Here is a 14,078-nt window from a genome sequence, read left to right on the forward strand (position 1 = left end):
CTTCCTTCCGTGTGTGGACCTGGGCATAAGTGACAAAAGAAATAACGTTCTTTTGAAGGCAAGGGCACATATGCATTGTACAGAGGTTGGAAGTGAAAGCCAATGGAAAACATATTCGCATTTTCATTTGAAGGACCAGAAGAAGTAATGACCCCTGAGATGCCAGCTTGGACCCGCAACTGCTCTGAACTCCAAGTCCTACCCAAAAGCCTTGGGAAATTTCTCTTGGCCTCCAGCAGACACAGCCAGCCAGTCTCCCACAGGCTCAGAAACTGTAAATAAAGGAGCAAACACACCAGGCTTCCAGTGGGGTGTCACGGAAACTTAAAATAGCCTTCGGGAATGGCTCAGTTGAGTAAGGGGTCTGGGACGCACTCCTCACCTGTCATCAGCCACCCTCCCACAGCCAAAGCACCCCGAGCAGGGGCTCCCCATGTGAGGTCCAGTCTCTGGAACCCCATCCTCCAAGGACCAGCCTAGATTCAGGCCTAGAAACCAGTGATGCCTCAGAATGCACTGCCATGGGGGTGTATGCCAGAGGCTGTCCTCTTCTTCACCTTGAGAGGGTCCCAGGGTCACATCTGAGTATTTCTCTGTCCCTAGTATGGCGAGATTAAAAGTAACTACAAAGAGGCTACTTGCCTGGTAAATAAATCCAGGCCCAAATCCGGAGGGGACCCCCCCCCCAGGAGGAAATGATTACACGTCCGGCACATCATCCGCGTGGGCCCAGGGGTCTGTTCTCACCGGGCCCATTCCACTCACTGTTCGGCACCTTTACCTAGAGGCCAAGTGGAGCCTGGTGAGGCTGGGGTGTGGGAGTAGGGGGATGGGAACGCTGGGCACCACACTGCCCTGAGCCAAAGGTCCCTCTCCTTCTGCTGGGGATGAAACAGCAGAGAGAATGAGGGCTGCAGGCCAAGGCCAGCAGATGGGGAGGCCAGCCGCGGGCACCACGGAAAGAGAGATGCTGGAAGACTGAGCTTCACCCTGAACAGCGGGCCCTGCCACGACTTTTGATGGCAGGATTGGAAGGTGGCCTCCACAACTCTGGCCAAGCGCGGGCACCCGAGGCCCGAGTAAGACACCTGTGCCAGGTGTGTAGGCGCATGGAGACAGGGCCAGGAAGCGGGCGTTTCAGTAACCCGACACCTCGCAGCTAGGAGGGGGGCTGGTCCACATCCAGGGAAGGCAGCAGGATGCCTTTTCACTAAGAAAGGCTCCTTTGTGAGGTTGCATGATGAATTCGAGAATCACCTTGAGGGGCACAGGAGGAGGAGGCCAGACCAGCTGAGGGGGAGACAGAGATCAGGCGGGCTGCAGTTAAAGGAGCCGGGACAGCAGAGAAACCCAGAATGCTTCCTCTTCTGCCGAACTTTGACTGCTTTCTCCCTGAGGGTCAGGAGACAAATCAATTTAAACAGGTCCCTAATGGCTAAGGATGCATGAAGTGCAAAGGGGACGGGGCCTCCTTTTTGCAAGAGTGGTTGCCTGGGGGAGAAAAAAAAAAAAAGCGTAACTCAGTGACCGCAGCAGAGATGCCCTGCAAGACTCATCTTCTCCATGCTTTCAGTTTGAGTGACTGGATTCTGTCCGTCCCCCTCCATTAAATTCCAAGGAAAACCTGTCAGCCACGGCTCCAACCCAGAGTCTGGCCCAACGCTGGTCTGGAGCGTGGAGACAGCAGAAACAGAAGCGAGACCTTGCACATTCCAGGAAACCAGACCCCCATTCTAATCGGTGCTGCGGCTGCAGATTCCAGGGCAGAGGGGCCCGTGCAGCTAGGTTTCTCTGAACCCTGCAGGGAAAACGCTCAGGAGAGAGAGGCATCACTTGGCTGTGACCAAGGCAGCCGGCTGACGTCTACAATCACCTTAAAGTCCTGTACCTCTCAGGGCCACCGTCTGCAAATCTAAGTGAGACAGATCGAAACAGAAAAGACACAGCTTTGGAATCAAGCTTCCCACAGCCAAGGGCCCTCAGCTCTATTTTTGTCAAAAGAAACTGAATTCGCAGGTAGCAACTGTTATTTTTTTTTAAGATGCATAATTGGATGATGGACCACTACACTCTCTGTCTTTTGCAGACAAATGAAGAAGTAAAATTCAGGAGAGTTACGTGTGACCCATTTCTCTGCTCCTAATGAATAAAGGAGGCAGAGGGGGGAGGAGCCCGGGAGCCTGGCCTCAATTTCCAGCCCACACCGGCACTTCCAAGGCCCGGCAGCCCCTGGCTTTCCGGCGCGGTCTCTCAGACGGCTCAGAGCGGGAAAAGCTCGCCTGATGCCAGACCTCAGACTGCAAACCCGTCCCCCATATCCATGGGCCCTGAGCGAGTGACTGTTTGCAGGGGCTGGGACCAGGCTGCTGCCGGTGATGCTGGAAAAGACTCGGCAGGTGAAGTGAAGGGGGAGAAAGGCGACCCGAACACATCTAAGCAGCCTCTCTGGAGGAGGAACGGCTTTCGGGGGGCACCCGGCCAGCTGGCCGTCAGTCATACGCACGGCCCAGTTCTCTGCAGCTTCGGCTCTACTGGTAAAAGATGCCTTTTCCAGAACAATGCGTCTATGTCTAAAGGTGCCTGTCATTGATAACCGCTTTTCAGTCTCGCTGGCAAAAAAAAAAAAAAAAGGCCTGGCTTGCATCCTCATGGTGAATGCTTGGGTTTGCTGGGTATTGTTGCCTTTAATCGTTGTTTTCTGACCTGTCGGATGTTAGGAAAATAGTCAGAAAAAGAAGTGTCCCATCAGCTCCACCGCACGATTTCTTTTTTCAGAAGTCTCCCGAATGATGCGTCTATCATCATCTTTGGGGAAACAGCTGACTGCTCCGCTCACAAAAACACCATTAACTTTCCTCCTGATTAGCACCTGGCTCCCGTCCTGACCGCCCCAGATTTCTCAGCTGGGTTCCCTTCCCGCTCCAGCTCCTTCCTCCCGGTTGTTGTGTCTGAAGTGGCCAAGCCAGCGCAGGCTCCCGAAGCCTCCAGCTGCGAGCAGCGGGCTGGGCGGTGACGGGTCCATTTATTAAGGGTCTGGGACACACTCCTGAGCTGTCAGCAGCCACCCTCCTGTAGCCCCTGGTCCGGGAGGGTGGGCCTGGGGCTTGGGAAAGGAGAAGCGGGGATGTGATGGTGAAGCAAGGCCCTCCGTCCAGGAAGGGCACAGTTCTTCCTGAGAGGTACCCCCTGCCCGTTTGCTGATGAGCGTTGTCTTCGAGGTGTGAGGAGGGTAACTTGTAAAACTGAGACAAAAGTCAGAAGGAATCTTTGGCTCAAGCGAGAAGTAAAGACCCAAGACAAGCCACTTCCCCTCTCTGGGTCTCAGTTACCTCATCAGTAAGACGAGGGGCAGACTAGACCATTTCCAACATCATTTCCAGCTCCAAAAAAATATCATATGATCTAATAAATCTGAAAAGTGCACTTCCTGGTCTTTTCCTTTCAGTATGTAATTCCCATCCTTATGGAATATTCTTATTTTCCAGGCTGGCTTCCTGCATCCTGTGCTCCAGTTTCTTCTGAGCCATCTGAGCCGTCTAGTCACTGTCAAGGTGACTTCTGGGGCTGGGATTAGGATTTCCCCAACAGGAAGAGGAGATCAAATAAAAGCCTGGCCTTACTACATTCACACAACAGAATATTATTGGATCATAAAACGGAATGAAGCATGGACACACGCAACATGGATGAACCTTGAAAACATTACGGTCAGTGAAAGAAGCCAGTTACAAAGGACCACAAATGTATGATTCCATTTATATGAAATGTCCCATGTCCAGAATAGGGAACTTCATAGAGACAGAAAGAGATCAGTGGTTGCCTAGGGCAGAAAGGAAGTATGCGGTGACTGCTAACCGGTACCGGGCTGCTTTCTGAAGTGAGGAAAGTATTCTAGAATTGCACAGTGATGATAGTTGCACTACTCTGTAAGTATATAAAAACTCTGATCTATCCGCTTTAAAAGGGTGAATTTTATGGTATGTGAATAATATCTCAATAGAACAGCGTTAAAAAAAAAAGAAAAAAGTCACTGTTTCTTTTTACTTCTTTAATGTGGCTACTAGAGAATTGCATTTTATGTATGACGCTCCAGTTGTATTTCGGTCTATGTGTAACCAAACAATCGAATAAACATGTTGCTCACTTTTCCAAACAAGCACAAACAGTCTGGCCTCCTCCTGCATCCTGGACAGAGCTGGCATCCGGGAGGCTGAGTGCAGAGAGCCGTGGGCTGGGCGTCCAGAAACTCAGAGTCTCTCTCACAGCCTGGCTTGTGACCTCGGGCTTTCACATCCCCTCAATGGTCCTGGCCCCTCAATGAAAACACAAGTGTTGGACCAGATGACCTGACGACCACACAATCCCCCTTCCAGTCTGCAATCACAACTCCATCCGCAGGTAAAATCAAACTTTAAAAGTTCTCATTCTACCCCAAACATTGCATATCTCCTAAAAGCAGTCAATCTGGGAATAAAAATCACTTCAAGACAGACCAGGTCATTTACTGACTGAGCAGAGTGACCGTTTTGGTACCATCCTATTCCATGTATCCTGAAGGATTTCTTTCAGGAGAATTTCTTCTTGGCTTCTTCTGCCCCAGCTGTCAGTGACTTAGGAGGTGGGTAACTCTATAGCTGAAGGCAACGGATATGGGTACAACCCCCTGGAAAATAATGTGGCAACCACCTGGAAAAAAATTTATGGCCCGTGGCATACACCAAGGGCCATAAAAGAAACTTAACCTTCCATCCAGTCATTGCACTTCTTAGTATCTATCCCAGAAGAATAACCCTAGATTCAGAAATAACCATGAACACAAAAATGTTTGTTTTGGGGCAAACGTGGCCCAAATGGACACAAAGAAGGACTAGTTAACCAAATGGTGGTAATGCTGGGGACAGAAATGATGAAGCTGCTGGAATAATGGTGGAATCCTGAATCTTTTTTCTTTTATTTGTGATGTGATTAAAGTGTATTTATAACTTTCAAACACTGGCATAGTGCAGTATGCCATCAAACGTATAAATGCATTTCCCATGACGTCTAAACAGTACGGTGAAAAGAGATTCAAAAGAGTCTTTATGCTGAGAGAGGAAAATCAGGCCACAGCTTAAAAGACATTGAAGCATCTCAGCCCTGGTTTATCTGGTGTGCCCACCACTATATTTATACTAATTTTTTTCTTTTTAGCAAGAGCACTGTAATTATGGTTCAAGGGCATTAATAGGTGCTTAGAACTCTTGGGAGGAGAAGTCAGTCATTATACGGATAGCTTTTTGTCATCTTCCAACCCAAGGAGCTTATTTTTGGCGGGGGTGGGGGAGGAGTTTTCTTTAGCATCATTTTGTAATGGGAGACTAAGTGAAAGCACCCACTGTTTCTGCCTCATGGGAATCGTGTGCATGGACCCCAGCCTCTCCCAAATAACCCCCTGCTTTAGCAGGAAGGTACAGCTGAGGAGGGAAGGGCTCAAGGGCTCTACCTTGGGCCTCAGGATGGAGCCCACACTGACCCACCATCCTCCTGCCCCGATGAGCTAAGCAGCTTGTGAGAGTCGTGTTCCCTTTGGGTGCCTCTCTCTGAAGTGAAGGGTTGGGTTATGGGACCTGCGAGAACCTTCCACACTCAGATTTTGTGCACTGGGATTCTGTCCACAGCCAACTGGTGTCTTTGGCCAGTCAACAGCGTCTCTGCGAGGGCAGAAGTGTCCTTGTCCACAAAATCCCAGAAAACATGAAAATGGAGAGTTGATGTGGTTAGAGATGGGTTGTGGAAGGTGAGGGCACAGCTGTATTTTTCAGAGGATGAAGAACTATATGGCTGACCAACGGTGAGCGTTCCAAGAGAAGAGCCTTGGATGAGAGTGTTCTAGGACCCCACAGACAGAAAGGGATCAGTGCGCATGGGGCCTTTCTAGATGGTCTCAAACTCTTGCCCTTCCTCCTATGCCTTCTGTGCTATTATCAGACTTCTCCTCCTGGGTTTTTTCCAATGAGGGCTGAACCACATTGGGCTACATTTTCCAGAGCCAAAAAGGTCAAATTGGTGGAGAAATGTCAAACTAGGACCTAAGAAACCCCAACTCAGGCCATTTCTTGACCAGTAAATGTTCAATAGAAACTTAGCCTGAAAACTCAGCATGCGGACCACAGGCTCCCTGGTAAAGAGCACACGCTCTCTGTGGTGGAGACACAGAGATGGTTGTGTGGTCAGAACCCAGGTTTCCACAAACTGGGAGCCCGTAAAGGAGACAGCAGTTCAGGGCTCCAGAGTAGACTCCAGAGACATCAACATCCATCTTCCGGGAACTGATAGACCAAGCAGGCAGAAAATCAGTAGGATATAGTTGACCTTATCAATCCACTAGACCTAATTGATGTTTATGAAACACTCCACCCAACAACAGCAGAAGATTCTGCTGTTCACATGGAACATTCACCAAGAGAGACCGCATCCTTGACCAGAAAACACATCCTAACAAATTTAAAAGACAAAAAAGAAAGAAGAAGAGAAATCATACAAAGCACGATCCTAGACCACAGTGAAACTGAGCTAGAAATCAGTAACAGAGGCGAGCTGGAAAGCCCGCAAGTATCTGTGATTAAGGAACACGCTTCTAAGTAACACCTGGGTCAAAGACATCTCAAGAATAATCTTGGAGTGAGGCAGACTTGGGTTCAAATCCTGGCTCTACCTCCCTCTACTGGGTAGCCTTGGGCAATTATCAGTCACTTCCTGGAGCCTCATCTCTTCCCAGCTGGAGAACGGAACGAGGCCCCTCCCTCCCTGGGTGACGGTGAGGGAAGCACGAGTTTGGCCCATAACACAAAGAGCACAGTGCCCAGCTCCCAGAAAGCACCCAGTGGTGGTAGCTCTTCTGGTCACTGTTCTGCCCACTGATGCTTCCTACCACCTGGCTGTCCTGGAGAACACTGTCCCTGTCCCCCCGTCCCCCAGGCTAGCTCACCCTCTGCCAGAGAAAAGCAGACGTGACTGCTGAACGTTGAGCCTTCCCTCCTCTGCATCCAGTTGGCAGCCATCGGCCGGGACAACCCCAACTGGCAGAACCCTCTGTGTCCATCCATCCCCCACCCCGAGCAGGGGTGCCGCTTGGAATACTGGCACCGAAGAGACAGCGCCCCTAGCCCTGGGGTGTGAGATGGCTCACCTGTTGGACGATCTAGTAAAATCTCGCCCGAGCCTATGTGGAAGGGAAGCCTACCACGAATCGCACCAAACTGTCAGAAAAAAATGAAAAAATAAAACAGTTTATCAGGCAGACAGGCCTGCCGTCTTCTCCTTGAGATCTGATTGCACAACTAATGAAAAAGATGTTTCCTGAGGTTTGAAAATATTGCACAAGGCTCTGACTCATTAAGACAGAGCTTATTCAAATTTGAAAATTATTGAAAATTCCAGCCACAACAATACGCCCTCTGAAACCACCATGTGCCCGAGGAAGCACGATGATCTCCTGGTGAGGGACCAGCTGCTGTCACATGACGCTGTGGAGGACTGCTATTACAGAACACACTGACTTGACAATTCGTCCTAGGAATCGAAAATAATAGGGTATCTGTGGGCTCCCAAACTCTTTTTTTTCCTTAAGATGTGACCAGTCTTTCCTTGTGAGGAATTCCCAAAACATGGAAAACAAACTAAGCGTCCTTCAGGAAGGTCTTGGGGCTGCTATACACTGCTCTCTCCTGGGTGTCACATACTCTAAGGAAGGTTAATGAGATGACATTTGTGAAATCCCAGGCATTCCAGGCATGCAGCTCTTCATTCAAGAGAAGTCACACACTTCTCAGATGGTACGGACAACGCCTGGGGGTTTCACAGGGTGACGACGGGCAACGTGGTGTCTGAGTCTCTCTGCCCAGAGAAGCTTTTCTAACATATTTGTTGGCAAACCCCAAGTCAGCCTCCAGGACACAGGTCCCGCATCACCCTCCTTCTCTGTGACGCCTTCTTTAAGCCACTCACGCACCTTATCCCCAGGGAGACATCATTATAGTGCTTCCTCTACTGAGCGGACTCCTTGACGATGATGACGATGATGATGCTAATTATTATTACAGCTAACACTGATCCAGTTCTAGTAATGCACTGGGCACAGTTCTAAGCACTAAGTTCATATAATGAGGTGTTTCCATCTTTCAACAAACCTATGACATAGGTATGTATGCACCATTATTTTTATAATGATTTTACTGATGAGGAAACTGAAACTTAGAGAGTTTAAGTCACATACGAGAAGTCATCCCTTTACAAAGTGGTGATCTGACTCCTTAAGCCGGGTGTGATATGACCTACTACGAACTTCTTGAGATCACGGGCTACCCAGCCTTTCTCACCTCTGATTCTTTCTATCTGGACCTTCTAAGTACACAGAAGGTGTTCAATAAATGCTCTGAATGAACTTAGAAATAGAACTCATGGCACTAATTCCAAAAGCTGAACTCTGCCCTTCCAGCGGCAACAGACATGCCTCTGCAACGGGAACCATTTGGGATGGCTACACTCTTCTCATTTTCTCTGCTGACATTAATTTTCTCTCTTTTTGTTAACGGCAGAGAAGATGGGGAAGGAAGGAGAAAGGGCTCAGGAGGGATCTCACTCCAGAGGACACATGCAGCCCAGCCTCGGAGTCCCTGGGAAACAGCAAGGGTCACCGGGTTCAGTGGAGCTCACCTCCTGGGCTGGACATGCCACCGCAGTGGTCACCTGGGGACCTGCAGCAGACAGCACAAAGCTGCAGTACGAGGCAACCAGACCCAAGTGGGCCACAGGCATTCAACCCGAACCCTGGCTTTAACCATCGATAACTTAAGAAAAAGAAATAACTCTTAAAGAAGCCAGCCCAGGCTTTAAAACAAGGATGAGGTTACCACAATTCTTCAGAGACTAGCTTTCTTACAAGAATCACACACCATTCCAGCTGGAAGAGCCCTCAGAGATCACCTGGTCCAATCCCCTCACTGTTGAGGCTCTGAAGGTTCGGGGGCCGGTCACCTGGTCAGGTAACAGCCTAGGCAGGGTCAGAGGCAGTCTCAGCCTGTCAGTCCCTCCACCCCAGCTGGCCTCACCCACTGCCAAGCTTGATTTCTTCTTCAAATTAAGCCTTACCATCACTATTTATTCACTTGAAATATAAGCTCATGGAAAGTCTGATTTCTCAATCCAAGGCACGGAACGGCGTCCAGGATCACACAACTCCAAATGCACTCAGGATCCAGCCCTGCAGTCCCGAGGCCGTCGGCCGTCTGACCACAGTTAGCTCATGGTCCCCGCCATAATCACTTACTGAATGCAGTTATTTTAAGTGCTAATGCAATCTATTTACAGCTCCTCCGGATGGAACGGAGTTACTCAGACGCTTGGCTTCTATACACTTGGCTTACTAATTTTATGAAACCTTAATATTTTAACTCTTTAGCAAAACCAACTGAGAACAAAAGAAGATAACCAACCAGAGTGAGCAAAGCCTTATAAACTATTCAAAAGGCATCTAAGCCAGTGGTGGTTCCTCGCCAGGAATGCAGGGCCGGCCCGCACCTTCAGAAGCCCTCCCTTGTCAGGCCTGGGGTGAGACCAGGACGAGGAGTTCCTGGGCTCGGCGCTGCTGGGGTTTTTTTGGGTGGGGCGGGTCGCTTTCCTGGAGAGTGTACTAGGAGGAGAAAAGGACTAGACTTCTGATGCTTGAGGAGTCTTTTTCAGGCCTCTTTTCTGGCTTCCTGTCCTTTTTTTGGCAGAAATCTGCTACACATCCTGGCTAGTTTTTTGCAGCGTCTGGGAATCCGGAGGAGCCTTTCTCTGCCCAAGAGCAGTCTGGGGCCTGGGGCTCTGGTTTGGATGGATCTCTGCTACAGCTGCTTCTGCTTTTTGGCTTTTTTTCCAGCAAGGGCTGCCTTCATGGCAACTGGGGGCAACCATGTCCTCAGACTCCTGTGCCTGCGGAGCGAGCACTGTGACGTGGCCTTTGTTTCTGTTTCAGCTCAAGGCCATGGCCATCTGGAGCTCTGTTTATTCCAGCTATTAGCTTCGGCTTAGCTGGGGTTGGCTTATAATCTCGGTTTCTCTGTCAACGGCACAGAGTGCTTATGAATGGGCTGTGGACCAGATGCACTGGTTCAAGTCCTGGGCAAGGTACTGTTCTGTGACTCTGTCTCCCAGCTGTAACCTGGGGAGGATTACAGCACGCCCCTTATAGGGTTGCTAGGAGGATCAAATGGGTTAACGCAGGCCTGGCACAGAATAAGCACGAAGTATATGTTAGCCCTTATTATCAGACTATTAGTAATTGCAATTCCTTTCTTTTTTCGTAATCCCCTGACCAGTATAGAGTTTTTGCTTGAAGCTAATCCAAACTGCCCCTGGTGGAAGACGACAGCTCTTTTGATCTCTGGTATAACTGGACACTTTCCCATCCAAACCCTGACAGCAGCATTGATTTCTGAAATAGATGATTTGCCTTCATTTCCAGAACCATGATTAGAGACCCCCTCTGGAGTCTTTGTGAAACAGCTTACAAATAAAAGTGCTTTCTTTCGAATGGTGGCTCATTCCGCCATCCAAAGATCCACTGTGGCTCCCAAACGCTGCGCGCCAGCCTGTCCTACCTCCCTTGCCCTCGCTCTCCGCTCCAGACAAACCCTCTTCGCGATCTCGTGAATCGGGGAGCCGATCCTTCCCCTCGTCCTCGCACGCTCGCTCCAACTCCAGGCCTCCCGTACGACAGCGCCTCCTCCAAAAGGCCTCGCAGGGGCACTCCAGCTAACAGTGCTCCTGCCAAGGCTCACAGCTGGAGCAGGCGGCCAACGCACAGCATTTAACAATGACGTCAGGTGACCTGCTTGTGGGCAGGGCTTCAACTGAATGAAGTCTTGGCTCCCAGGCTCCTGTCCTCAGAGGTACCTCCAGGAAGTCAAGGGCGGAATGCTAGATGGGGGGAGAAGGGCGGCAAAAGTGAAACCTTCCGTTGAGGAAAGACTGGGTTATCGTGTATCTCCAGCACTTCTGGTTTCTTCCTTCGTTCATTTATTCATTCAACATCCCCTCACGCATCTGCCAGGTGCCTCCTATGTGCCAGGCAGACACACACACACACACACACACACACACACACACACACACACACACACACACAGTGCCGGATGCACCGTAGAGCTCAGTAAATATTTGCAGAAAGAAAGGACAGAGGAGAACAGCTCTGCACCCTCTGTCTCTCCCTCCTTTCTGGGCCACCACGCTCATCCTTCCGTGGCTGTCCCCTCGCTGGTTCTCCTGGGAGCCTGCTGTGGGCCTGACAGCCAGTGGGAGAGGACCTGTTTCCCTCCACACACACGGTGACTATTAATGACCTGAAACTTACTCAGTGACTCCACCTTACTGGCAGTAAATTCGGTGCTTGAATACTGCCAGTTACTCAGGACCCTGTGCAGCTCGACTACAAACAGTAACAGCTAGCTTGTTTTTGACAAAAACACACAACGTGCTTTTTTTATAGTCATCACCTCACACCCAAACTACTGATTGCACTAGCCCGAACTCCGTGCCCTGGCGTGTTTGGCATTCTACTGCTAGCTTTGTCCTACCCAGGTATTTTTGGTTATTGTTTGGTTTTTTTGTCTTGAGCTGCCCTGGCTCAAGAACATCTGAGAACACTTTGGCCCTGGGGCTCTGCACCACCAGCCTGGGTCACCCCTGATGCCCCCCACCCCAAGCAGCCCCAGCCACACCAATCTGTTCACCAAGCAATACCTGGCTCAGCCTGACCCCCGCACTCCACGTGGGTTGCACTTCGGGCCCTCCCCAAACTTCCTTTACCCAGCCTGACCTCCCTTCCCCAGGCTTGGGGCTAAACACTGGGCTGCTTCTGAGTAAGGCTGTCCGGGTTCAAATTCCAGCTGAGTGGCCTTGGGCAAGTAGTTCCACCTCAGTTCCCCCACCTGTAAAATGGGAATGACAGCAAAGGCTCCCTCCTCTCGAGGCTGTGAAGGCCGAGTGCAGTCACACGTGTAACACACCAGGCACACGGACTGGGGCACAGAGTGGGCACTCAATACGCACGCGTTGTCATGCCCATACCTCAGACTCAGCAGGTTCACTTCTCTCGGGAATATCGCTCCTCCACCCTCTAATCAGGCTGTTTCCTGAGCGCGGAGGCTGGCTCCCTGCTCCCGTGCTGGCAGAACACACAATCTCCGTTTCACCTACACTGCTCTGGCACCTTCCTCTCTGTGTCGGCCAACCTGTGCCAGGCCCTAGTGCTGGACGGTTTTCCTACAAAGAAAACCTAGAGCAGCCCCTTGCGCTGGGCTCCCCTCTTTCCCTTTCCACGCACTGCCCGCGGCGAAGAGGCACCGTGTGGCTGCAACAAAGTGCACTGCCAAGCAGAGCTGGCCCGTCCCCACACCGCTGGATTGGCCGGAGCTGAACTCCGTATTGTTTTTCCACATGGTCTCTCTGACTGGAGACGAGAAGCATCCCTCTGGAAGGTCCCGCGAGAGAGTTAGACGATTGCTCCACCCTTTGCCCCATCACCATCACCTCCCCTGCCAGGATGGGTCTCGCTGATAGAGAAAAGATGCTTAAGGAGGGAGAGGATATCCTTCTCCCTCATCCCTAACCCTCTCCCCTCACCCCTGAGTCTGCATATTTTGTGATCCAAAACTACATTCAGCTTGTTCAAAAAGAACCACTTTCATTTTTGTAGGGTTGGCTCAAAACACGGGAAGCAAGGCGGCAGCAACGCCGCTGCACCGCCTAAACTGGTGCCTGGCCAGGGCGGCGAGTGGGGGGGGAGGGGGCGGGGAGGTCACCTAGGGAAACTGGGGAGCCTGACGGGCAACACCGTCCCTTTCAAATAAAAAGGCAATGTTTTCAACGACAGTATCCGAAATAAAAATGAATGCATGGTTAATTTTAAAGGGCGGGGGGGGGGGGGCAGATGCAGAGAAAGAAGGGAAAGCTACGGAAATTAGACCCGGTCCCAAAGCCTCAGACTCACGCAGCACACGGCACTTTTTTCAGCCCCGAACTTCTCAACTCTCTTTATGCCCACATTCCTGTCTTGTTTGTCCCCCAGGCCCTGGCGCGGTGCGGCTCCCCGCGGGGCACCCAGCAGCCGGCCAGCGGGCGGGATGCCCCGTCACCCTGGCTCCGGGCTTCTGGACAGAGCACGTCCAGGACCCGCCGCGCGCGGAACAGACCCTGGGCTAGGCGCAAAGCTCGGTTCCGACAGAGCCCGCGCAACGCTGCCCCCGCCGGGGCGGGTGCCCGCCTCTCCCGGCCAGTGGGCGCCCGGAATACCCCGCTAAGCTTCGCTGCCCCTCTGCCGGCCCGTCCGTCCCGCGGGGGCAGGTCGGGGCCGGGAGGCGGAGAGCGGGGAGCTCCCCGAAGCGCAGGTACCTTGGCCGCAGGCGCCGCGCTGCAGGACGATGACCGGCGGCCGGTGCAGCCTCTCAGAGCGGCGGCTGGCGGCGCGCAGCCGGCACAGGTTGGCGTAGGTGGTGGCGTCGCTGCCGCACACCGGCTCGCTGCTGGTGCACACGCAGAGGCCTGCCTGCGCGCGCCGCCGCACCGTGGCCGAGGCGGGCACGCCGAAGGGCACCACGCACTGCAGCCCTTCGCCGCACGGGCCCTCCTGCAGGCCGCACTCGGCCCCCTCGGGCGCGCCGCACACCTCGCAGCAGCCGCACGCGTCGCGGACGCGGCCGCCCTCGCAGTGTGCCGGCGGCGGAGCGCAGCGCGCGGGCTCGCAGCGCTCAGGACACCCGGCTGCGCCTGGCGCCGCGAGCAGCAGCAGCAGCAGCAGCAGCGGCGGGAAGAACGGGGCGCGCGGGGGCTGCATGGCGGCTCCGACGGCGGCGGCCGGTTGAGCGAGGGCAGGAGTGCGGCGCCGGGGAGAGAGCGGGAGGGACTCGGGGCCAGCGGGCGCGAGCGCGCGCGGCCGCGCGGCCCAGCCCATTGGCCTCGCGGCGGTGACGAGCTGCCTTGGGGACGGGCACTGCGCCCGGGAGGGGGGCCGGCCGGATGGCGGGAGGGCGGGCGGGCTGCTGGACCGGGGACCGCCC

At 52.6% G+C, this 14,078-nt stretch overlaps 1 protein-coding gene across 1 annotated transcript in view; it reads right to left on the minus strand.

Annotated features, from left to right (window-relative positions):
• The window catches only part of HTRA1 (HtrA serine peptidase 1), a 57,677-nt gene extending 43,599 nt beyond the window's left edge, over positions 1–14,078 (minus strand). Inside the window, exon 1 of the mRNA XM_079900286.1 lies at positions 13,414–14,078. Within this exon, the coding sequence (XP_079756412.1) occupies positions 13,414–13,972 (559 nt within the window). The 5' untranslated portion in view covers positions 13,973–14,078. The remainder of the gene's footprint in view (positions 1–13,413) is intronic.

The sequence above is a fragment of the Stenella coeruleoalba genome (genome assembly GCF_951394435.1).
Source record: "Stenella coeruleoalba genome assembly, chromosome: 16".
NCBI classification, from domain to species: domain Eukaryota; kingdom Metazoa; phylum Chordata; class Mammalia; order Artiodactyla; family Delphinidae; genus Stenella; species Stenella coeruleoalba.